Below are 23,929 nucleotides of genomic sequence, written 5' to 3'. Positions count from 1 at the left end.
ACTAAGCTTCTGTCTCTCCAAAGGAGAAACCAACGTGACCTCAGCCTACCGCCAACCGCAGCAGACGCATTTTCGAAAGTTAAAGAGCTCTTCCGAACTAGTTTTCCCAGTATCACAAGCTCAACTAAGCATGACTGTTGATGTATCGGATACTACTATTAGAGGTGTACTACAACAACTGGTTGGTGAGTACTTCCTCATAGCTGATCTACGCCACCCAGACGACCCGTCTCGTTGACGAAGGCAAGGATCCGTCCCCACTCCAAGGAAGACAGTTCCCTGCAGAAGAGTGTGGAGGCCTCAAGAAAGCGCCTTCTGATAGACGACCAGCGATGGCAGAGATGAGCAACCAGTGTTTTGAAAGTCCATTGACATCAACCATTTGGATTTTGCTTTGCCCGGTTGACTAAGACATGTCACTGTCTGTAAATTTTACTTCATCTTTGTCTAGATCTTTGGTTTGCAATTGTTCTCTCTCGTTAATGTTATATGTAATGTATCTCTGTATAAGACATCATAAGGATAGTAGAACACAAATAAAGTTGCTGAATGGGACAGACCGAAAAATCATTAAGGAAGAAAATAAAATTATTCACAGTAATGAGGACATCGTGGAGAAAACACAGGACGAAAGGTCAGAGAGAAATTGCATTCGTTCACGGTGTACAATCCTGGAAACCCATCAAAATTTTGACTGATCATGAATGAGTTCACACTCTGTATAAAGGTATAAAAATGATTCTGCAGACGTGCTTCTTACACCTTAATTATACGAAAAACGTTTCTCGAGTTATCACTTCAAACTTAATAATGTTATAAATCCAAGTTCTAAAAGATGCTTGTGTTTCCCTGTCAGGAAAATATCCCGGAATTCAATTATTTCTTCTAGGTCATTTGTAATGGGGGTTTCGGGGACGATGGAGCCATTTATATTATGATGAATTTCGCGCTTTCGCTTAAGAAGCAGCATTTACATTTAGATTAGAATTTATGACAGGCATTGGAAGAGAGTGAATTCTAGGGAGAAATGCATAAGTAATTCTATGTAGTTTACTATTTGATTCGTAGTGTTTTTCGTTCCAAATTGAGTTCTACTTACATTTACAGGCAGAACGTGTTCATAAATTGAAAAGGCAACTTTTTGACAGAATTACGCTTTAAAATGTTCGCGTTTTTACGACCAACTGGCAATTTATCAAAATTACCTTCACACTACACTAACCTTACACCTACAATGCCGAAAAATCAGATTAATGAATGAGCCTCGTCAGCACCGTATAGGAAAATCCAGTTTTAGAATCGATAAACTCTTGTTCTGAACACGTTATTTGAACGAAATGGGATCCATTTCAACACTCCACCTATTGTTTCGCGATAATTGTTCCAACGGTCATCTGGTTTCAGATACGCTCAGTATACAAAGGACCCGGACATGGAAAGAGACATCATCATGTACATCGAGGCAGAAATTTCATATTATTTAAACGGTTTGGTTAGCCGCAATATGGTTTTGATGATATTTGACTATAAGGGAAATGAATATTACATTTTGGGTGTAAGTATATATTTGTTTTCCGATGCTGTGAACAATTTTGAACTCGAATATTATTTAGATTTATGTAGTTAAATTTTAAATCTAGTATGAAGTGGAGAAATTTGTGTGTATAGGAAACTTTGTAAACTAGTAGGAAAATAAAATGTTTCTAGTATTACTGGTTTTGATCATCCTCTGGAAGAGAAGAAGAATAACTTAAAGTCACTTGTTGAAAAACCTCCCAAAATTTCATGCATTTTGAAATATTTCTCAGAAGAAGCAGAAGATCTTTCAGAAGAAGCAGAGAATCCTGATGAATCATAAGATGTCAATAAAGATGATCAACTGAATGTGAAAGGACTTAGAGACGTTTGAGAAACAATTCTTAGAAAACAATACAAAACTCAAGTACAAAAGTCTGTAGACGCTGCAGAGTCAAAAGAAGTTACTTGTTTTCAAGATCTTTTCCAAGATTGCAGAAATATTTCAATGAAATACAGAAAAAGTGACTATTTGGGAACCCAATTTTTTGATGACAATTTAAATTTCTATTATTGAAATAACCAGAATAACTTTGAAATTCGAGTGATAATTCAAACGGATCGCATACAACTTTTAGCAATTCTATTGTTTCTGTGGAAGTCAACGCTTACAGTTAGTCATCAGCATCTCAGGCAGGGAACATCTCAAGCAGAAAGATACCGTAGCATCAGCCAAGTTACTTAAAACTCCATTCAAAAACTAGTGGAATACTGAAACAGCAACCAGTAACAAACACAAAACGTTAGTGGTTTCTTGAATTTTTTCCAGAAATTTGAAAATTCTGCACAAAGAAAAATCTGTCCGTTGTCACAAGGAAGATCATGATTGATGTCACTCACGAACAGTGATCCAAGCACTACCAACTATTTAGATTATTCATTCACATTCAGGGTAAAGGATGAATTAGAGGAAGGCCAATTGGAAAGGTGGAGGGACGAACTAAACAAGGTTTCTGGAATATTTGATAAATTTTGATTGGAAATATTCGAGGAAATAAGCAAAAAGTATGCAGGAGCAATACAAAGACGCATGCAAAATCTTGAAGAAGGTAAATAGAGGAAATTTAAGTCTTAATTAGAAAGAACGAGAAGATGACTGGATATACAATAACTTGCCCTATCAAAATACTTGGATATTGTTTGCAATGTGGTGAGGAAATAAGGGGTAAATCTAGAATGTTAAGGTACATGAAAAGCAATGGGAGATTAAAGTGAAGGGGATGTAATATTAAATTACTAGAATTTGATATTGGATGAGAAGGAGTGGAAATAGTTATTTACCTAACAAGTGCGGAAAATGGTACTTTCCCGCACGAGACTGCAGTTGCCCGAACAACGCAAAGCGGATCAGTCGATCACTTTTAAACTTCTAAGAACCTTCACAGGAATCTTGTGCCAACTGTGAACAATAATCAGGGTTGAGCGATAATGTCAAAAGGCAACAAGCTGCTCTGATAATGTAATCATAACAATAATAATTATTATACTGGATTGATGACCAATATGAGTTTACCTTGATTGTAACCATACTCGAGTTAACTTAATTTCCCGATCCTTCTCCTTTCAACTACTCCCTTAAGGAGAGTTAACACACACACCAGAGTGGGATAGTTCCCACTGGTAAGTTAAGCCTTCCTTAGTCGTAGAAACAGAAGAGAAATTGACAGACAAAGCTCTTCTCCAAAGATAGATTGTAGGTTTTGGGGTGCGGCCTTAAAATCTATTGAACCACCGGTTTCTAGGATCTGGACTGAGGTTAGTCCCATCACAGCTTCTTCTCCAACTTTGAGTTGAGTTGGATTTAGAGAAGGATCTTCCTATCATTGATAATGCATTTACCAAACAGGTTGGTCTCTGTGGTTTGAGACCATCACACTTACAAAGTAGATGTTTAGGAATTTCTTTCTAATCTTCACTAAGTCTTTCTAGGCCTATCACTGGCCTGTGCTACATGGTGCAAATTTTCGAAATCTTACTTGTTTTTTTCTAATTCATAATTAAGATCTCGCGGTCTGTTAGTTTTGCAGATTCCTCTGGACCAGTTCCTGGGAGGTGTACTGCCAGCTGTCCTTCCATCTCTTAGGTGGTCTTCCAGGTGCTCTTTTCCCTATTGGTTTCCCTTCAAGTCCGATTCGTGGCAGTCTTCCCTCTTCCATTCTTCTCACGTGAGCGTACCAATATCTTTTTATTTGTCTCCCCCATCTTAGGATGTCTTGCACCCCACATTGTTTCCTAATGTCAGTGTTCCTAATTCGGTCTATTCTTGTTTTTCCCATTATAGTCCTGAGCGTTTTCATTTCGGCTACTCGAAGCATTCTTTTCGTTTTGTTGGTTTCTATTCCGTATGTCATGATTGGCCTGATACAAGTCTTATAGATCCTGACCTTGCTATCCTTTCGCATGTATTCGTTCGCCCATATTATCCGCCTTAAGCAGCCCGACATGGCAGTCGCTTTGTTGATCTGGCTTCTTAGGTCCTTCACTGGGTCGTGATAAGTCGACAGATCCATACCCGGATATTTGAATTGTGAGATTGGCTCGATGATTTTGTCCTCAACTAACAGCTTACATCTTACGGGATCTTTAGCAAAAGTTATGCTTTTCGTTTTTTCTTTAGATATGATCATGTTCATCACTGGGCTGACCTGGCAGAATTTGTGTAGTCTCTGTAGATCGTCCTGCGTTTCAGCGAAAATAGCTGCATCATCGGCATAGCATACCATGCTGATTCTTTTATTTTGTCCCATTCGGTATCCCATATTTAGTGATGATACTTCCTCTATAATTCTGTCTATTAAGAGATTGAACAGAAATGGGCTAAGGCTGTCACCTTGTCTGATGTCTCCTGGTGTCGGTATCTCTTCCGTATAAGTGTCTCCTGCTTTTAGTCATATTGTTCATATTGAGACTGCGAACTGCTCTTACGATGGTGTCTGGCGTTTCTTTCGCTCTCAGTATATTTATGATGTGGGAGAGGTGAATCCTATTAAATGTCTTGGTCAAATCGATGAAGCAGACATATGCTGGTGTATTAAATTCGATTGATTTTTCTTTTAGTTGTTGTTGTTCTTCCCTGTTTGTTATTTGTGTTTCAAGTCTTTTCTTCAAAATGCCGGTAAAGAGTTCCATGCTTGTGTTCAGCAGCGTTATGCCTCTGTAGTTGTCTGGGTGCGTCTTCTGTCCTTTCTTGAATATAAGGATAGTTATACTTTTGTGTCATTCGGTAGGTTCCGATGTTTCTAAAATTTTGTTGTAGAGGTAGTTACTTGTTTTCATTGTTGCATTTTATTTCTTTCTTGCATTTTATTTCTTTTAGTTTGAATACTCACTTTGTTTTTATTTCTAGAAACATCTCTTTAAACAAGACTTTAGTCACGTGGTTCAATCTGAATTCTTTTATCCATAAGACTTGTTTCAATAATTCGATAAGATAATTTAGGACTTTTGTTTGAAGACTATCATCGGTTGCTACCAAGTGTGTCTCATTACTCAAAGAGCAACGAGACAACATGCCTTAAGATAAAAATTGACAAAAGTTTGCATACGCCAAAGATGAAATTTAAAGAATTATCTCTAAAGCTAACTATAGAATTGTAGTATTGTCATAAAAATCATACTGCAACCGCCTAACCTCATATGACCTAATCTGTCTCATCCGCCTGCAGATATGCACGAACTTGGAATTTGATGTATCTCAATGCAGCGCTTTTAAGGAACTCTTTGAGAAGGACTTTAAACACTGGTGGTTGACTTATACTGGGTGCAAAAGTAACTTAATATACGATAAAAATGATTTTCAACCAAGATTTTGGAAAACAAAGCGCATACCAAGCAAATAGTTTACAACACAATACCTCATCAAATGTGCCACAATTATAATGTTTATCGAATTATAGACATTTTTTAACTGTTGCCCTAACGAGAAGCTATATCTATAAACCTTGACAACCGTTTCCACTTTATAGTACCTTTTTAGCGATGAATAGGTAAACAACATTCAATAAAGGAACGATATACGTTTATCAAACGTGTTACCGATAAAGCTTCCCATTGGAATAAATCAATTCTGACGCAAAAGCTTTCAAACTAACTGTTGAATTTTATCGGGAGATGTTTGTATTTTCGTCGGTAGGGACCAACAATATAAACTTCATACTTCTCTTACCGGTTCATTTAATGGAGAAACGCTTTAGATAAAAGTTGTAGAGCACATTTTCGGCTATCAACTTGTAACCTTTCAAAATTATAACAAACCGCCGCCCGTCATTCTCTGATCTCTCCCTAAATTAACTTAGTTATAAAACGTCCATCATAGTCTATAAAATTATGCGAGCGAGTTAGAAACCAACTTAAGACATATCTTTAATTTGTGAAACACGTTAAGTTAATTTTTCTTTAAAATTCTTAGTACATTGACAGTATACTACCTTATGCCGTATATTTAAGTGTTATAAAACAAAATTGTTTTAAAAGTGTCGAAAAACTAGTCTGTCAAGTGAGTAGTATGGTTCATTTTTTTCCCGTGGCGGTTACGTCATCACGTGCTCCGCCATATTGAAATTTACGCACGTCGTTTATTACAAGCTAGGCTATCCATCTTTTTAATCACCTGTTTGGACGTTGCCGTATTGACAAATTCCTCCTTTAAACCTCACAATATGTATCTTTCATTAAGCAATTATAAATGGAAATGAGAAAACTATATTGTTTTGAAAAAAAACATTCTAAGAATCTCACATGTTTTGCATGCAATAAATGCTTTTTTTTTCGAAATCTGTATAATTCATCGGTCCGTTTATTACTGCAACCAACAATACACCAGGTTCACATTTGCTCGTGGAAGATATGGCAACATAGAGCATAGTCCCAACTGACAGTCGGCTAGACATTTGGAGTTAAGAATTTTAAAAAGTTCAAAAACTACAAACAGAAGAAATAAAAACTTAATTTAGGGTTGTTTAAGTTTATTAATTAGTGTTGTTATTGCGAGACCTTCCTAGAATTTAAGATTTTTCTTCACCAAACTGGAAAACTTGCAACATTTGGTGGTAAGCAAAGGCGGAAAGTTCCAATGAAACTTTGGCTTGGGAACAACAACCACATTGAATTTAAATTATCTGGAAAGAACATCACAGATAGGTGCATTCAAACGAGTCATTAACAGCCCAATACCAACGTTTCAAGAATTATTCCATAAAATTTGCAAGAAAGGAAAGGCAATGTGTGTATCCTGGGGACTATTAAATCCTAAAGCAGTGTTTTAACTTATAACAGAATTGCTGGTGTTTTAAGAACTTGCTTCTTGGTTTTGTGACATAAATTGCTTATTTATTTCCTTTTGTAAATTTACTCAGCATTAAATACATATCAATTTGGTTTTGTTGTGTGATTTATTTAACATGTTTTTTCAATTTCAGTTCAATTTAAAGATTTTATTTGTATATTTCATAATGTGTAAATAATACAATTAAAATAGTAATTTAACCTACTATCTGATGTAAAAGTATTTAACAGTAGCACCATCTGTTTCTAGCCTTATAGTCAGAGAAGATACGGCAAAATTTATAAGGGCTAATTCTGCAAAATAATGGCATTTGATCAAATTTATGTATTAAGTAACTTGTATCTTTCTAATATTACCTGAAACTTATTAGAAATTTGTTTTTTTAACACTCTGCATATACATTATAAAACACCTTCTATTTAAACACCTTTTGTTTAGAGTCTTTTAGAGCAATTGATAATGGGACTTTTTAAATTTGGACCCTTTCAAATCATGATAAGCAAACTCCAGATTAGGCAAATAAAGGTACCTGAAACATAAGCTATTTAGTATTAGCAGATCATTAATACCTCTACCAGAGTCCTTTTTATAGTATTAGGTAAATCACCTTGTCAGCTTCTGCTAAATACACCTTTACTCTATATCCATGTTTCTTTGAGAACCACTGGCTTGAATAAACTTGGTTCTTGTAAAAACTCTTCTTGGGAGTAAGTAAATATATGGGCTGTTTCATTGTGACAGTGTTTTCTATTAGAAAAGGCATCCTTTTCTGTTTCACAAACTCTAGTTCCTTCAGAATGTTTCACTGGGCCCCTTGATAGTTGTAAAGTGTATTAAGAAGGTGGAATTTTCAAAACTGACTACCGAAACACACACATTATCTAGTCTCACACGTAGTATAGCAGTAAAAAACAAGTTAAATCAAAATACTCCTTAAAATATTGTAAAATTTACATCAAACATAAAAAATGTCTCTTTGTTTACTTTTTGTCAACAATGGCGGCCGATTTTCCGAGCCTTGTTGTCCTGATTCATTGCCGACGTGACTAGATGACGTCAAAATTCTATCGCGCTCGGAATGCATGTAATAGACAAGAAAGGCAAATGATGACGTAACCGCCACGGGAAAATAAATGGACCATAGCTGTTGTTCAAGAGTGGCGCCATCGTCAGACGGATGTCATCATAACCATTCTATTTTCACCCTACGGATCTAGCTTTCACGATTTTCTAATGTCCGGATTTCCAAGAATGTCTTTTAGCGAAATAGAGCAAATATAATAGAACGGTTCACACTACTCACATTATGCGGGATGCGCATTGTCACCGCCAAGGAGAATTCCTTCGAAATGCGATGGCATTCTTCGCTAGGAAAAAGGAGGGCAGCCGGAATCCAAATATAAGAATTCGGTGTTAGACGCCATGCTGTCGCCCTGTCGGGCACTGGTTGCCAAAGTTCCCTCGAAGGGTGAAAGAATTGGCTTTCTTTTATGTTCAGCGGGGTTACTGTTTCGTTGCAACTGAAAAAAAAGTTTGGTTGTAATAAAATTAACTATTTTTGGGAACAATTCGTGCAACAATAGTTATTTACCTAACAAGTGCGGAAAGTGATACTTTCCAGCACGAGACTGCAGTTTGCCCGAATTCAGTTAAGCAGTTAAAGGGCGGGAAAGACGCTTTCCGCATGTGTTAGGTACAACATTTTCCTTACGAGTATCAATTTTCATTAAATTGAACAAAAATTAATTTACAAAAATGAGAGTCTCTGTTTGCAAAGACGATTAAAAGTGTAATCTTAATTAAGAAACACTGTTAATGTTTTTTGAGTAGCACATTGTGTCTTAAAAATATCCATTCTTTTTAAGATTTGTTTTTTCTTTTTTTCTGTGTGCGTAAATTAAAAAAATATAAGGGATGCTAGGGTGATTCAGGTAAAAAAAAAAAGGTAGAGGATTGTCAATTGTTGACTTGAGATTGATGTCATTACTTTAGAATACGATTTAGTCGCGAATTTTGAGCTGAAAACCGAAGAAAAACGCGGAAACGATAATACGGTTGACGAGTTATCGCGTGGTGAATTTGGTTTTTCTTCCCTGCTTGTTTTTTTTGGACAATACTTTGGCTGTGCCCTAATCCTAAACCAGTGCTGGCGTCAAATGAGAAGTTTTGGACGATCGGTTTGAGGTGAACAGGATAGGCCGAGATCTGAAGTACTACACACCGGTACACGACGATACCGACAGTGGGGCCAAAGAAAGCAGATGAGGAGAGGTCCGTCATTGTGACTGACACATAGGAGGGACTCTTTCAATTTAAACAGTGAACCTGAGCCTAAATTAACAATTTCAGAGACTGTAAGTAGTAGATAAGTTGTTTAATCTATTTAGGGATTGTTGGACAGGATGTAAATTTAATTACAGTAGTGATTATTGATTTCCAAACAGTCGCCTGTGTTAGAAATTAGATAGTAAATTAAGTTAGATTCGCGGTAGGTAATTATAGTTAGGTTTAGTTATTTCCCCTTGGAAAAATAACTTGGCATCCCTTTGGGTTATAAAGATCAGTTTTTTGTAAATTCTTTTTGATTTTCATTTTTCTTCAATTTAACTTAAATCAAAGAATGGATAAAAATCAAGAAAATCACTCTCGAGAAAGTTTAGATGATATAATTATGCGAATAGATAAAAGTTTGTAGTCAAAATAACCAATTGCGATGGGTTACCAGAACAGGAGGAGCAGTTGGGGGAAAACAAGCTCTTAAATGAACTTGAAAAGACCTGGAAACATCTGTCAACACCACAACTGAAGAAGGCTCGGAAACTGATTTTGGACCATGGTAGCATATTTGGAACACCGAACAATATGGGAAAAACTACCATTGTAAAACACCGAATTAACACCGGCAATGCACAACCGATTCGACAACCACCTAGGAGACTACCAATAGCCAAACAACAGGAAGTGCAGGAATTAGTGGACAGGATGCTTGACGACGGAGTTATAGAAGAATAAAAAAAAAAAAATTTATTTTTTTTTTTTTCCGGTTCAGGAACGGAGACCTTCGGAACGACCTAGTCCCGAGAGTGATTCGCTTAACAATTGTACCTTTACTGCAGAATCCATTTCAGTTTGCTCTCGGACAAACTGGAAATGTTGTTTGATTGCAGTTTGGCCCATGTCTGTAGAATGAATTGTAGAATCTTGTGAAGCTACCGAAGTTGAATTAAGACTATTGGAATGGTCATCTGGCTGTATTGATAGGGATTTACTGCTTGTAGGTTTTTGGAGTATATTTTCTGCAATCTTCTTTTTACTAGCGATGGAATCTTCAATGTACGACTCCGCAACTATTGGATTCAGAGTTCGCCAGCATTGTAGCTAAAGATCTACGAAAACAATGGCCGGTGTACATTTCAGGATCCTGAATGCTATTTTGCATGGCATTTTGCCAAAGGTATTTACTGCTAGTATTGTTTCGTATGTTTGCCATCCTGGTATGCTACGAAGAAGCGGCAATGTGTAGTATTGTCCGGACGTAATTTATATTTTTTGTAGACCTTGTATCAGAATCATCAAATCACAAATTTTCTTGTAAAATGGATCTTCAATATCATCTAAGGTAAGCTTCATGAGGTCCTCCCTGCGACAAGATCCTGCTATTCCAAAAAATGTTGCGACTATTTATCATTAAATATACACTATTGGGCGTTTCAGATAGGAATTTTTGAACTTCCTCTCTTTCGAAAACCTTTGGAACCTTTTCTTCGGTCTAAATCCTATGCCTGCTTTTGTAGTTGTCAAATACTGTTTTTAAAAGCCGGAAATTATTTTTGATACAATCTGCCAGTATTTCTTCTGACAGAATAGATTCATACAGAAATTGAACTCAAATAATGACTCACCCAAAAGCTACTATGAAGACTTGGGTATTCTCTTGGTTGGTAATTATTTTTACATTACTTTTTTTTCGCTGCTTGGTCAATCTGGATGGGACCTCCAGTTTATCGTGGGTCCCAAACCACGGTCATCGGTCATATTACTATGTAAATGACCTACCAACTAGGTGTTGGGTTCTACACTGTTTTTCTTCCACAGGATATTCGATCCTATCCAGCCTGGTTATACGTCCACCCTTCCTACCCTTCTCAGTCTTAGTTCCCTCCTTGATACTCCGTTTTCCCTCATCTCTTCCTTAACCTCTCTTAACCCCCTCAATATACACATCCTTCACATGCTCCGTCGTCTCCTCATCCACTCTACACGCGGACCTCCCTCTGCACTCTCTTTGATCCCAAATCTCTGTAGGTACGAGGACAGGTTGCCATGCTCCATCAGTAACTGGTTTATCTTGTAAACCCTCATATACACCCCTTCTGCCATTCACTCAATACCCACTCCCGCTTCTATTGTACCACTTCCGTTCTCCTTCATAGTCCGCTCTTTCCAACATCTATCTCGGCGACCTAATTCTTGAAAGAAGGGAATGGAATTTTCAAGAGAAGTTTTGATAGAATGTGACAGAAAAAGCTGATAATGGCGGGTTCCGGTCACATTCTACAGGACTTTCTCTTGGAAATTCACTTCCCTCGTTTCAAGAATACGCACCCTGGTCCGCTCTTTTCTGTCCTGTTAACCGTGACCGCTGACTCATTGCAATGCAAATTTAAACTCTCTCTCCGTCAGTGTCCCAATTCTGTCTCTAACCATCTCCAGCACTTTGTGCAGGCTAGGGCTCTGGAGCAGCTCGACTACCAACAGACAACCTGTGTGTCTAATGTAGTTTTTCTTATCCCTACCCTGAGCAATTCTTACCCCCTTCCCATACCGTGAAAATGGAAGAAGAAGACACTGCTTTTCCATCGTCTGCAACTACTCCTACTCCCATTCATCACTCACTCACAGTCGCATCCACCCAACTCCTCGCACCCTTCTCCGCTGGTGAGCTCCTCGCCCCAGAACCTCCACCGCGGAAAAGGCCTATCCTTCTCATTCGCCGCGTCTCTCATTCCGAAACAACCTTTATTTTACGAAACATACATTGTATATTAGATGTAGGTAACAACAAACTGGTTATGTCACCTGCATTTCTTCCATATCAACCGAAATAAACATATAAATTTTGGTTTGTTTGGGAATTTGCTCCCAAAATATATTTCAAAATGCCGTTATTGGAATCATCAGATCCAAACTTTACCGTATTTAATGTCGCTTGTTTAAATTTTAACAGAAAAAGCAAAAGCTTGCATAACATCTCTCCTACAATACATTCACATTTCAATAATTAAACTGCGAGCCATGAACGAGCAGGCCCAAGATTACCGGAAGCAGGAAGACACTGACAACCGGAAAACCGCGACTGCGATTTATACTACCGGCGATAAAATAAAGTTGTTATCACTGAGGCACGAAACAATTAAGATAAACGGGAGAGAACAAATTTAGAGAAAAACAAATTTTAAAACTATTAGGTTGTACCAAGTAGTAAACGTGAACACACAACTATCACAAAAGCAATCAGGTCTGGCTTATTTGTTAAAACTAACCGATATAAACAGCTTCTTCTTCTTCTGCTGCGTGTCCATTAATGGATATTTGCGATCACATTTGTCCAATCTTCCTTATTACGTATGGTATGCATTAGTTCTTGCATTGTCCTCAGTCCTGTCCACTGCCTAACGTTGCGGAGCCATGACATCTTTTTCCTGCCTTTCCCTCAATCGTCCCCTCAATTATGCCTCAGGTATGCTGTTTTTCGACGTTTAATGGTGTAGAACAGTTTGCGGTCTTTATTGATTATTCTCAAGACCTCATCGTTGGTTCTTCTTAGACTTATAGACCCACATCTCGAATGCTTCCAGTTTGTTCATAGTGCTCACCTTCAGTGTCTATCCCTCCATGCCATAAAGCAACACTGTCCAGACATAGCATTTGACAAATCTAATTCTCAAGCCAATATCGAAATCAGTATTGGTTTCGAGATCTGATTTCTGTGTTTGATTCCCAGTTTTTACACAGCCACGTTCCTAGATATTTAAATTTCTGTACTCGGTCTACTCTTTCTCATATGTGAGGCTTGAGTTTCGAAATTCTTGTAGCTTTCGAGTAATTATCATGAATTTAGTCTTCTTGGTGTTGATATTGAGGCCCATGTTCTTACTGCATTCCCCGACAGTCCCAAGCATATCCCGCAAATCCTCCATATTATCTGCAATTAGAACTGTGTCGTCCGCATAACGTATATTGTTGACCCATACACCATTCACCTTAACGCCTACGTTGCGTTCTTCTAGGGCTTCCTAAAAGATGGCTTCAGAAAATATAAGTTGAAGAGAAGTGATTCCAACCTTCGCAGGAAGACGGAGTCATAAGTAGAAGAGAAGCTCACCAGAGTCATTGTTAACGCCGAGAGGACCGGGCAAGGCACATGAAAATCATCAGAAAAGTGTATCAGAATGGTGTAAAACCGATTGTTGCTGCATCTATCTAGTAGTTAGTTTCTACGCTTAGGAACGCTATTTAGGTATACCTTCTAAATCATACAGTTAAATACAGATGTTACCAGATGTTCCACAACAACTACAAGTCGGATATTTTCCGGATTTACGGTTTACCGCCATAATTACTCTTTTAAAGGTGTTGGCTTTTGAATGGGATGTTCTGGAATTATATAGAATATGTCCGATCAAGCCCTATATCTTCCAAAGAACTCTTTGACATTGCTGCATCTTACGTGATCTTTTACTGTACGTATTAGAAATCTTCTGGAACATTTTTTGAGATTTGTTAGTGCTTTATTTAAAATAACTCTATAAATTATACGTTTAGAAGCACTAGATCTTTGAAAGAATCATCAGAAAGCAATTCGTTGAAGAGATCATCATTCAATCTTTATGATTTTCAAGAAATCTGTTGGATATGGCCTGTAAAAGACATTGCATTTTAACAAAACATTTTTGCGATATTCTCTGACATTTCAGGTTTATCGTCATGGTTAGTTTTCTGATATTCCCTGGCCCTTGTCTCATCGTCGGTTTTTTTAAGATTTTGGGTTTTATAATGCATTTTCTGCAACTTTATCGAATATTTTCCTAGAAACATTTCAAGTATTATTGTTTGATTGTCTTTTTATAGAATCTTCGGTTTCCACAACCTGGACATTATTAAGAAGATGATTGCTTGCCCAGGTTATTAAAAACTAATTTTTATAACACTGTCACTTAAGCAAAATGTGATACCATAGTAGAAATGTGTCATCTGAAAGTAGGGTAGGTAGGTAGGTATTCACAAAGGTGTCCAGTGACATGAGTCCATAACTAATCACTTGTCCTGAAAACAACATTAAAGCTAATTCCCAACGATTGCCTAATCGCTGTTTAAATATCAAACATTACAAGCAAAACAGTTAAAACATAAACTGTTTAATCCATAATTAGCGTTTCGTTTGAGCTGTCAGCAAACCAAATTTAAAATTCAAACTTTGACCTAAAACCCATCCATCATCATCAACATCTTTAAGTTATTTGGATTGATGAATTGATTTGCTATAAAAAGGCTGTCTTTTAAAACAGAGGAAAAAGACTGATGACCACCATTAAAAGTTCCGTAATTACCTTACTCACATTAGTTCCGGAAGCTTTTGCATGATAAACTACCATTCTCGATATAAAAGCGCTATGTTCTTATATTTATCCGGTTTCTATTATAACCATAGCAGTAAAGCTTTTCCGTCACGAAAATCTGAAATCTCATTTTGTTAGACGAAACTGGATTGCGGTGCAATCAAGAATCTTGGTTTCAATGCTACCAATTGACATCGAATTGAAAATTCCAACTCACCTGAATAAATTGCAGTATCTCTGTTGAATGTTAAAGCCTGAACATTGGGTTTGGAGACAGTGGCGGGTACGTTGCTGGATACCCGAAGAGCACGATACACTGCATGATGACCAATCACTCCATTTGCTCCAACCTGAAAGGAGTATCAATAATTATTAAATAATTAAACATACAGAGTGAATCTGTCTATACTAGAAACACACCGGCATTTGATAGAACAGCTTATTTAAGCCAATATATATAGGCCAATCATGACATACGGAATAGAAACCAACAAAACGAAAGGAATACTCCGAGTAGCCGAAATGAAAACGCTCAGGACTATAATAGGGAAAAAAAGAATAGACCGAATTAGGAACACTGACATTAGAGAACAATGTGGGGTGCAAGACATCGTAAGATGGGGGAGACAAAGAAAAAGACATTGGTACGCTCACGTGAGAAGAATGGAAGAGAGAAGACTGCCACGCATCCCACTTGAAGGGAAACCAATAAAGAAAAGAGCACCCGGAAGACCACCTAAGAGATGGAAGGACAGCTGGCAGTCCACCTCCCAGGAACTGATCCAGAAGAACCTGCAAAACTAACAGATCGCTAGATCTTAAATATGAATAAGAAGAAGAAGATCAATTGCTTAATATATCGCATTTAAGTGAGAAGAAACCAAATTTATGAAGGTTTAGCCTACTCTGGACGGATTTATATTGTTTCTAAGGTAAGCGTCCGGAATCTTTGCAAATGACCAATAGGGATTTCAAAACTGGTGGTAAACCAGACTGGAGATTGTCAACATACAGACAATTTGATTTTGTAAACAAAAGCTTTGTTTATACTTGCCAAGAAGAAGAACTGAAGCAATATGCAAGAGGATTAGAGAAACGTATAGGCCTCCTGTATGGGTCCGTCACGTCCCGGTTGTTGGTAGCTACAGCAGTCTAGTCGACTTAATATAAAGCCAACCAGTCTGCTAGGTCTTAGCTCCTTGATTGCCCTGGGCGTCATTATGGATTGTCCCAGAAATGTTGTCCGCGAACGAGTGAAGGCTACACGCCACATTAAGTTGTGTCCTGCCGACCTTTCCTCTTCCAAGCATCCTCGACAAGTAGGATCCTCGGTTATACCCATCAAGTCCTGATGCCGTCTCAGCTGGCAGTGGCCAGTCAGTAGGCCGGTCACCGTCCTTAAGTTCTCTCTGCTTAGTTCCAGCAGGTATTTCGTATTTTTGACTGAAGGGCCACTGATGAGTCCTTTGACCTGCCTCATACCTATGGCGAAGTCCCAGCGTTCTTGAAACAGCTGCTGGGCTAAAGATTTTAGCGACTATCACGCTGCTATTGGCGATCCCCACAGTCGGCTCTAGACCAACAGGTACTCTCTGAGTGCCCAGTTTTGCTAGTGGATCCTCCTCTTCATTTCCCGGAACCCACACAAGACGTATGTCGTTCTTTTTTGGGCCAGCTTTTCCAGGGTTGTTTTGCACTCCAGAGCCAATTTGGAATGCTCTACCTCAGCACTGCTCGGCTGTCAGAACAAATGCTAATTGAGTTCCTGTCGCGGGCCCGAAAGTGGTTCTAGCCCACAATACAAGATCGCAAGCACCTCAGCCTGGAATACAGTAGCGTGTGTACCCAATGCAAAGTGCTTCGCTATTTGGCCAGTCTCAGCGCAGACCTGCCCCCGTCAGCCCCCATCTACTGGATCCATCCGTAAACCAATTGGATCCATCACGGACGACTCCCGGGACAGCTCCATTCTCCCACTCCTCCCTCTCGGTAATGACAACCTTGAGGAAGTTTGAGGGCTGTAGCCTTCTAGGCCTATGGGCACTACTCATAAGAAGTATTGGGCACCGTTCAGTGGTCCAATCCCATATACAAGAGTGTCCATATGTGCAAACTTGTAATTTATCCATAGTGCGCAGCCTATATGCTGTCTTTATGGCTTCCATTTTTATGTAAAGGTCCAAGGGCACGAAGTTGAGCAGCACTTCAAGTGCTCGTGGGGGCAGTTCTCATGCCTCCCGTTATCACAGTGCTTGCGAACCTTATCCTATCTAGTTGTGTGCGCACGTCACTTCTTTCCACACCCATATGTTAGTATAGGTCTGACTATGGCGCAGTAGGACCCATGTGCCACCACAAGCCCTCCTGCAAGTCCACAGTGCAAACGAAGCTTTCCTGATTTCACAGGTTATGTGCTCCCGCCATGACAATTTAGCATCCAGGTACTTAATCGACTGACTGTAGTTTAGTGTTACACCATCACCAGAGGGAATTATCTCTGGTCGTATTCCTTGGTCACGCTTTCTGCTGAAGACCATAAGCTGTGCTTTTGCCGAGTTGACTCTTAACCCGACTAGATCGCACCAGATACCGACCATTCGCAGCGCCCTAGCTATAGCGCCGCGAAGCCTGTCGTTAGTTCCGTTACAGAGAATAACTATGTCGTCTGCATATGCCTGATGCAAGAGGATTGAGGCTTTCGAAATGTGGACCTACCGAAGAATGCTGAGGATATCGTGTACAGGATGACGAATGAAGCGGTTCTAGTGAACAAAGAGAGGTACTTAACACCTTAGAGGTACTACTTTCCCCAAGCAATGATACATCTGAAATATGAATTGTTCCACATCATTATTCAAGGAAAAATAGAACTAAAGCGTAATCCTGGTCGCCGAAGAACATCTCAAGAGTCTTGGTATAGAGTAAACACCAAGACCCTCTTTAGGGTTGTGGACAAAGTGAAGATCATGCAACTGATCGCCAATGTTCTAAGAGGACACGTCACTTAAAGGAGAAGAAGAAGAAGAGTTTGGACTTGCGTTGAAGGAGCTTAAACTTTGTTTGAACTGCCAAGAAGGTTTTAGCTGGGATTGTACATGTAGCTTGCAGAAAATGTTTGTTAAGTCACATTCTCGGTCATCCCACATTGTTGCACCATGAAAACCTGATGTTTTCTAGTAGAAAAACTAATAATGTTGATTTTTTATTTTCGATTTGCAACACAACTTGCTGTTTGCCTTAGTAGTTGTACTGCTACAAATACGGTTAGTAAGGTAGAGAAGTGACTTTGAAATTAGAATAACCATTTTTTTACCTTTACAGTCCTCATTAATTCTTCTAAAATATCCTTCTTCTTCTTCCAATGCGTATCCACTAATGGATGCTTGCGATAACATTTTCCATTTATTTCTTATTTCTTGCGGTGTGTATCAGCGACTGTACATCGTTCAGCCCTGTCCACTGTCTGATATTTCGCAGCCAAGACATTTTTTTCCTTCCGATCCCTCTCCGGCCTTCGATCTTGCCTTCAATCAATAGATGTAAGAATTGATATTTCGTGTTTCGCATTATATGCCCCAGGTATGCCGTTTTTCTTTTCTTAATCGATTCAAACAGTTCACGTTGTTTATTGACTCGTCTTAGACCTGCTTCGTTTGTCTAGCCGTCCAGGGTATCTTCAGGATTCTGCGATACAGCCACATCTCGAAAGCCTCCAATTTGTTGATTGCAGCCGCCTTCAATGTCCAACCTTCCATACCGTAGAGAAGCACCGACCAAACGTAGCATTTAGTTAATCTGAGCCTTAGGTTAAGGTCAAAATCGGAACTGATAAGCACTCTTCGAAGACCTAGGAATGCCTGTCGAGCTTGTTCAATGCGACATTTTATTTCCTTGTCTGATGTCCAGTCTTCGAAAAGCCAGATGCCCAAGTATTTAAATTTATCTACTCTTTCTATGGGCCTTGCGTTAAATGTTATGGTGGAGTTTCCAAACATATTTAGGTTTCTAGGTTGATATTTAAGCCCATTGATTTGCCTTCTCCTACCTTGTTGACCAGTTGTTGTAGGTCGTGTATGTTATCAGCAATTAAGGCCGTGTCGTCCGCATAGCGGAAGTTGTTGATCCACACTCCATTGACTTTGATTCCCAGTTCCACGTCTTCCAGGGCCTCTTGGAATATTGCTTCCGAATATAAGTTGAATAGGAGTGGAGACAGCACACATCCCTGTCGTACCCCCCTTCTAATCTGTATGGCGTTGGACATATTATTGCCTAGTTTGATTTGCGCTGTTTGGTTCCAATATAGGTTTTCAATGCATCTAATGTCCTTTTGGTCTATATCAAGCCTATAGAGAGGCTGCACCAGTTTGTTGTGTTGTACGCGGTCAAATGCCTTTTCATAGTCTATGAAACATAGGCACACATCCTTACTACTTATAATCTAATATCTACTAATATCCTACTACTTCCAATTTTAAAACGTTTATAAAAGTAAAAGAAACATTTTTTTGCTTTTGATAAGTAATTTATATTTCCATTTAAGCCGAAGCGTCTTACCCAACGATTTCCAGACCCTGAGATCCGCATTTTCGTCCCATTTAGCCACCGATCCAGCACGAATCTCGTCTTCTATCAGATTCGCGAATACGACGTACTCCCTGGGCACTTTGTTTCCCGTCAGGCATTCGCCGCTCCCCGTAGGAAACGTCACGTTGATTTCTCTGAAAAATAAATTAGTCTTCCATAAATCAGGCGGAAAATTGAATAGTCGGTTATTTATTTTCGACAAAATTTACCCATTTCTTTCACGCGAATACAGGGCGTTGACAACTGTTTGCTTTAAAGTAGTTGATTTACGTCGACCTGAATTGGATTTTTGTACAAAATATTTCGCTTTTGTGGATTCGTGTGCTTTGTCTAGATAACCGCAGAACTTCTGAAGTTGATTATATTCCTAGTCTTTATTTTCGGACCTAAGATGGACTAACAAACCTGTTAGAGAATTGTAAGGCAAAGAAATACAATAAAAGGAAAATGAGTTTTGAAATGGCTTAAATTGTGTTAAAAATCATCAACTAGAACGGTTATTATATATAATGTAGTCAGTTTTATTTGTAGGTTGGGTTCGACAGTTAGTTCAACTGCTCTACTCTATTTTAACAAACTCACTAAACTTCTAGACTCTTTAGAAAAGTCCCTAAACATTTATGATCACTTTTCTCATACTCAACTAACTTCAAGGGAACCTAATATGATTCAAAAACAAATTGCTTTTGAGTGAGATACGTCTTTAATAAGTGAGTGGCGAATGAGTTAAATGTGAGCAGAGCAGATAGTTCAATCATCTGCAAAACAATTAGGAATATCTTTAAGATTTTGTTATTGTTTTCGATACTTTAGTGCCAGAGTGTCATATGTGTCAATGTATCATCTCCTATTTCCAGTATATCCAGGTTTTCAAGTTTCATAACTCCTAACCAGAATGAGATAGAGCAAAACGGCTTGCATGTTCTTCTTCTCTACTCCAAAAGCTTTTAGAACAGTCGAAAAGCTTCCAAATCTTATCTATAGAAGCTCTCAAAAGATTTCTAATACAGTCTAAAAGCTTTCGTATGCTTCTAGAACAGTTTAACAGCTTCCTAAAGTTTCTAGACTGGTCTACAAGGTTTTAGATGCCTTAAAAGAACAGTCTGGAACCTTCAGTGCTCTTTAAGATGTAAACACTTTCTAAATGCTCCTAAAGTAGTCTGAAAAGGCAAACTAATTATGGCATGGAGAACACGATTCTGGTGCCCGTTTTGCTGTAACTGCCGCCATTTGGTCACTGACTTTGAAATTAGGACATTTTTAACAGTTTTCAAGACATGGCACCCTTAAAAATTATATTTTGACAAATGACACTTTACGTCACATTTCTACCATTAACCTAAACTAACTAAGGTAGTCAAAGACAAATTTCAAAATTCAAAAATTTTCCAAAAAATTTATATGATAACCCCCTTTAAAAATGTCAAAAATCTAGTTAAAGGTCGACCGGTGCGTTGTATGGTAAAATGTTATTTTTAATGAACGTTATTGTTATATAGGGGGCTTTAAGGAGCATACGTGGTAAAAATTTCACACTGCTAACTCAAACCGTTTTCGAGATATTTAGAAAAATGTCCGAAGAAAAGTAATAAAGTCTGACGCCCTCTAGCGGCGAAACGGGGCAAGTTAGCGGTGCCCGCCCAACGTCACGTGATAGCTCTAATCATTAGCCACTTACGATCATTTAATGTGTCTATACGGTACGTTTCAAATAATCAAGTTATTCGAGATTTTTTGGAAAAATGCACCAAAATTTTGTCAAAATGAAGGTTTTTCCTGGCCTACTATACTGCCGCCTGAATTAAAGTGGTTTTTAGTAAATATTTCGAAAACGGTTAGATTTACGTAGAAAACTACAAGAGTTCAAAAAATTGTTCCTAATGGACCACTAAACCAAACTACGCAACGTTTGAACTTCAATACAGTTGCCTGTATACAGGGTGTGCACAAAATTGTTAGTGGATCATTATTTTTGCTCACCCTGTACACAATTTTTTAGATACAATTTTTTGCTCTACACCACTGAAAAAAGCAGTTTAAAACGATTGATTTGAGTGGTTGAGCCACCCTAAACTCTCAAAAATAACCAAGCTACAGGGTGTTAAAGTATTGAACTAATTTTCGGTAAAAAGTGCATCAAAGTAGTTTTTGGAAAATATCTCGAAAACGGTTAGATTTACATAAAAACTACAAGAGAGCAAAGTTGTTCCTAATGGACCACTAAATCAAACTACGCAACGTTTGAACTTTAATACAGTTGCCTGTATACAGGGTGTGCACAAAATTGTTAGTGAATCAATATTTTTGCTCACCCTGTTCACAATTTTTTAGATACAATTTTGTGCTCAACACCACTGAAAAGAGCAGTTCAAAACGATTGGTTTGAGTGGTTGGGCCACCCTGAACTCCCAAAAATAGCCAAGCTACAGGGTGTTAAAGTATTGAACTAATATTCGGTAAAAAGTGCATCAAAGTAGTTTTTGGAAAATATCTCAAAAACGGTTGGAATTACAAAAAAACACTACAGGAACTCCAAAATGCTTCTCAAGCAGTGGAAAGTCTTCCAAAACAGTCTAGAAGTTTCCAAAAGCTTTTAGAACGTTTTAAAGGCTTCCAAATGATCTTCAACTAGTCTAGAAGCATTTAAAAAAATTCAAGGCAGTCTAAAAGCTTCCGTATGCTTTAAAACAGTTTAAAAAGTTTCTAAAAGTTTCTAGAACCGTCTACAACGTTTCAAATGCCTTAAAAGCAGTCCAGAATCTTCAATGTTCCTAAAGCAGTCTAAAAAGATTTCAAAACACTGCAGAAACAACAAAATGCTTCTAAAACAGTCGGAAGCCTTTCAAAACATTCTAGAAGTTTCTCGAAAAGTCTAAAAGATTCCAAATGCTCTTCAACTAGTCCAGATGCTCCAAAAAGATATCAAAACAGTCTAAAAGCTTCAAAAAAATAGATAGTGTCATTTTTCAAGCGTCAATATCTCGAAAACCGTTGTAGATATATAATATTTGAAAACGATAGGACTCTTCAAAAATATATACAGGGTGTTTCAATTGAAATAAGCAAGTTGACATCAACTTCCGGTTATCTGTATTTGTCGTTAGTATTTCGTTTCCTGGGTTTCAGTGGCTAAAATTAGGTTAAATTGAAGCAATTTTTACTTCCCTTTCTAACATAACATATTATTTTCATAGTTTTTTACATTCACTCACACTTAGATTAGGAACTCATTGAAACTAAATAATAAACACCAAAAGTAAGGTGTACATAGAACAGGAACCCTAATTTGAGTAAACTATAAGCAAATACTGAGTCTGAGCTGAGTGTAAATTTAAGATCATCTTCTGAATTCCGCCCTAACTGTACAAACTGATACTTACCTAAAGTAGTTATTGAGTTTTCTCCATTCCTTCAAATACGTTTCTCCCTTGTACACCGTAATTACATCAAAGTAACTAATATGCTCTTTGGATTCAAAGTCGTTAAAAGGTCTTTGAAGGCCACGAAACACTATGTCCGATTTCAGCAAAGCTTCTTCAATGCTAATTTCCTTATCGCCAATTGGTTCATCTAAATTGCAACACGTGGCAAAAATGTTCACTAATAACAACACACTTAATAGTGTCGTGCATGTTCTTAAAGTCATTTTTATCAAGTTGCGTGGATTGTTTGGTTCACATTCTTATTTAGGTTGTGGAATTAATTCAGTTTGTTGCTGTGTTAGCAAAACATATGAATATTGATGGAACGGAAGTTAATATCTGGATTTTAATTTCTATTATGCTTGTTTTGGTACTCAACTGATTTCACACGGATAAATGGGACAATGTTTCCATGGTAGAAACAATTACTTTACGCACTAGAAACTTTACTCCCGTTTCTCAGAACAACGAGTGGGAAAGTTAGAAAGACCTGGTCTCTAGTAGGTAAAGTAAAAATGAGTAATACTTAGTTTTCAAAACTGTCCATCCACAGATCACTAATGTGTAAAACGTTGTACGTAACATGAGCTAAAATAAGGACTTTGTATAGAAATCTTAAACTTTGACAACGGGAGTAATCTTCTTCTTTCAGCCCTTGATATGTAATCATCAAAACTGATTTTTAAACCAAAATTATGCTTTAATAGCAGGCATAACTTCAACTTGACAAATTCTCTGGCAAGCGTGTTCGTGAAATTGAAAAGCTGTGTTATGTCAGGTTCACCGCCATTCCGAATAATGAAAATGCTATCGAGAGGTTTCACTTGTTGAACGTTAATGGTTTACCAAAAAAGTGTGTTTATTTTCATGTTTACGGGTAAAAGTTAGTTTTTCTAATTTTGGCATATAAAGTGACACTTTTCAAAACTGATTAGAGTGACAAAACGTTTTACTTTTCGTAACTAGTTACGAAAAGTATCACTTTATGTAACTTGTTGTGAGTTGAGTGCATTTCGCGATGTGGCAACGCGGCGTGCGAGGGTAGATGTGGCATCTCGGCTCTGTCACCCGTGAATTGAATTCGGACAGACAAAAAATGAAAAAAGACAGAAAAGTGGGGTTAAGAATGACAATTTTGTTGAAATCACTTTTGCTTTTGCACGCTTTGTTTTTGCTCACGTTTCTGGCTAATAACCACGTTTTGTCCATAATTACCAAAAATAAAATTAGCTAGTAAAACCACTTTTGTCGCAGTGTTTCGTTTTCTCGATACATAACAAGTTCCTCTGAAAAGTTAAGTTCAGAGTGGTCCTTCTAAAATCATCTAGCAATTCCACGTAACCTCAACATAACTAGTTATGAAAAGTTCATTTCATCACTCCCTGTTTCTATGCATTTCCATAGAAACATATGGGCGACATCCATCATAACATGTCGTTGTC

At 37.9% G+C, this 23,929-nt stretch overlaps 1 protein-coding gene across 1 annotated transcript in view; it reads right to left on the bottom strand.

The window, feature by feature from the left end:
- Positions 1 to 23,470, bottom strand: part of LOC145729235 (uncharacterized) — a 37,386-nt gene extending 13,916 nt beyond the window's left edge. The window contains exons 1-4 of the mRNA XM_081979915.1: positions 22,446 to 23,470; positions 19,036 to 19,199; positions 14,696 to 14,828; positions 8,163 to 8,379 (exon numbers count right to left, since the gene is read on the bottom strand). Coding sequence (XP_081836041.1) covers positions 8,163 to 8,379; positions 14,696 to 14,828; positions 19,036 to 19,199; positions 22,446 to 22,711 — 780 coding nt within the window. The 5' untranslated portion in view covers positions 22,712 to 23,470. The remainder of the gene's footprint in view (positions 1 to 8,162; positions 8,380 to 14,695; positions 14,829 to 19,035; positions 19,200 to 22,445) is intronic.
- Between the last annotated feature and the right edge of the window lie 459 nt (positions 23,471 to 23,929).

This window comes from Ips typographus, linkage group LG5 (genome assembly GCF_016097725.1).
Source record: "Ips typographus isolate SLU linkage group LG5, UJ_Ityp_2.0, whole genome shotgun sequence".
In the NCBI taxonomy this organism is placed as follows: Eukaryota; Metazoa; Arthropoda; class Insecta; order Coleoptera; family Curculionidae; genus Ips; species Ips typographus.
Note: the sequence above shows the minus strand (reverse complement) of the source record. Positions and strands in the feature narration are given on the sequence as shown.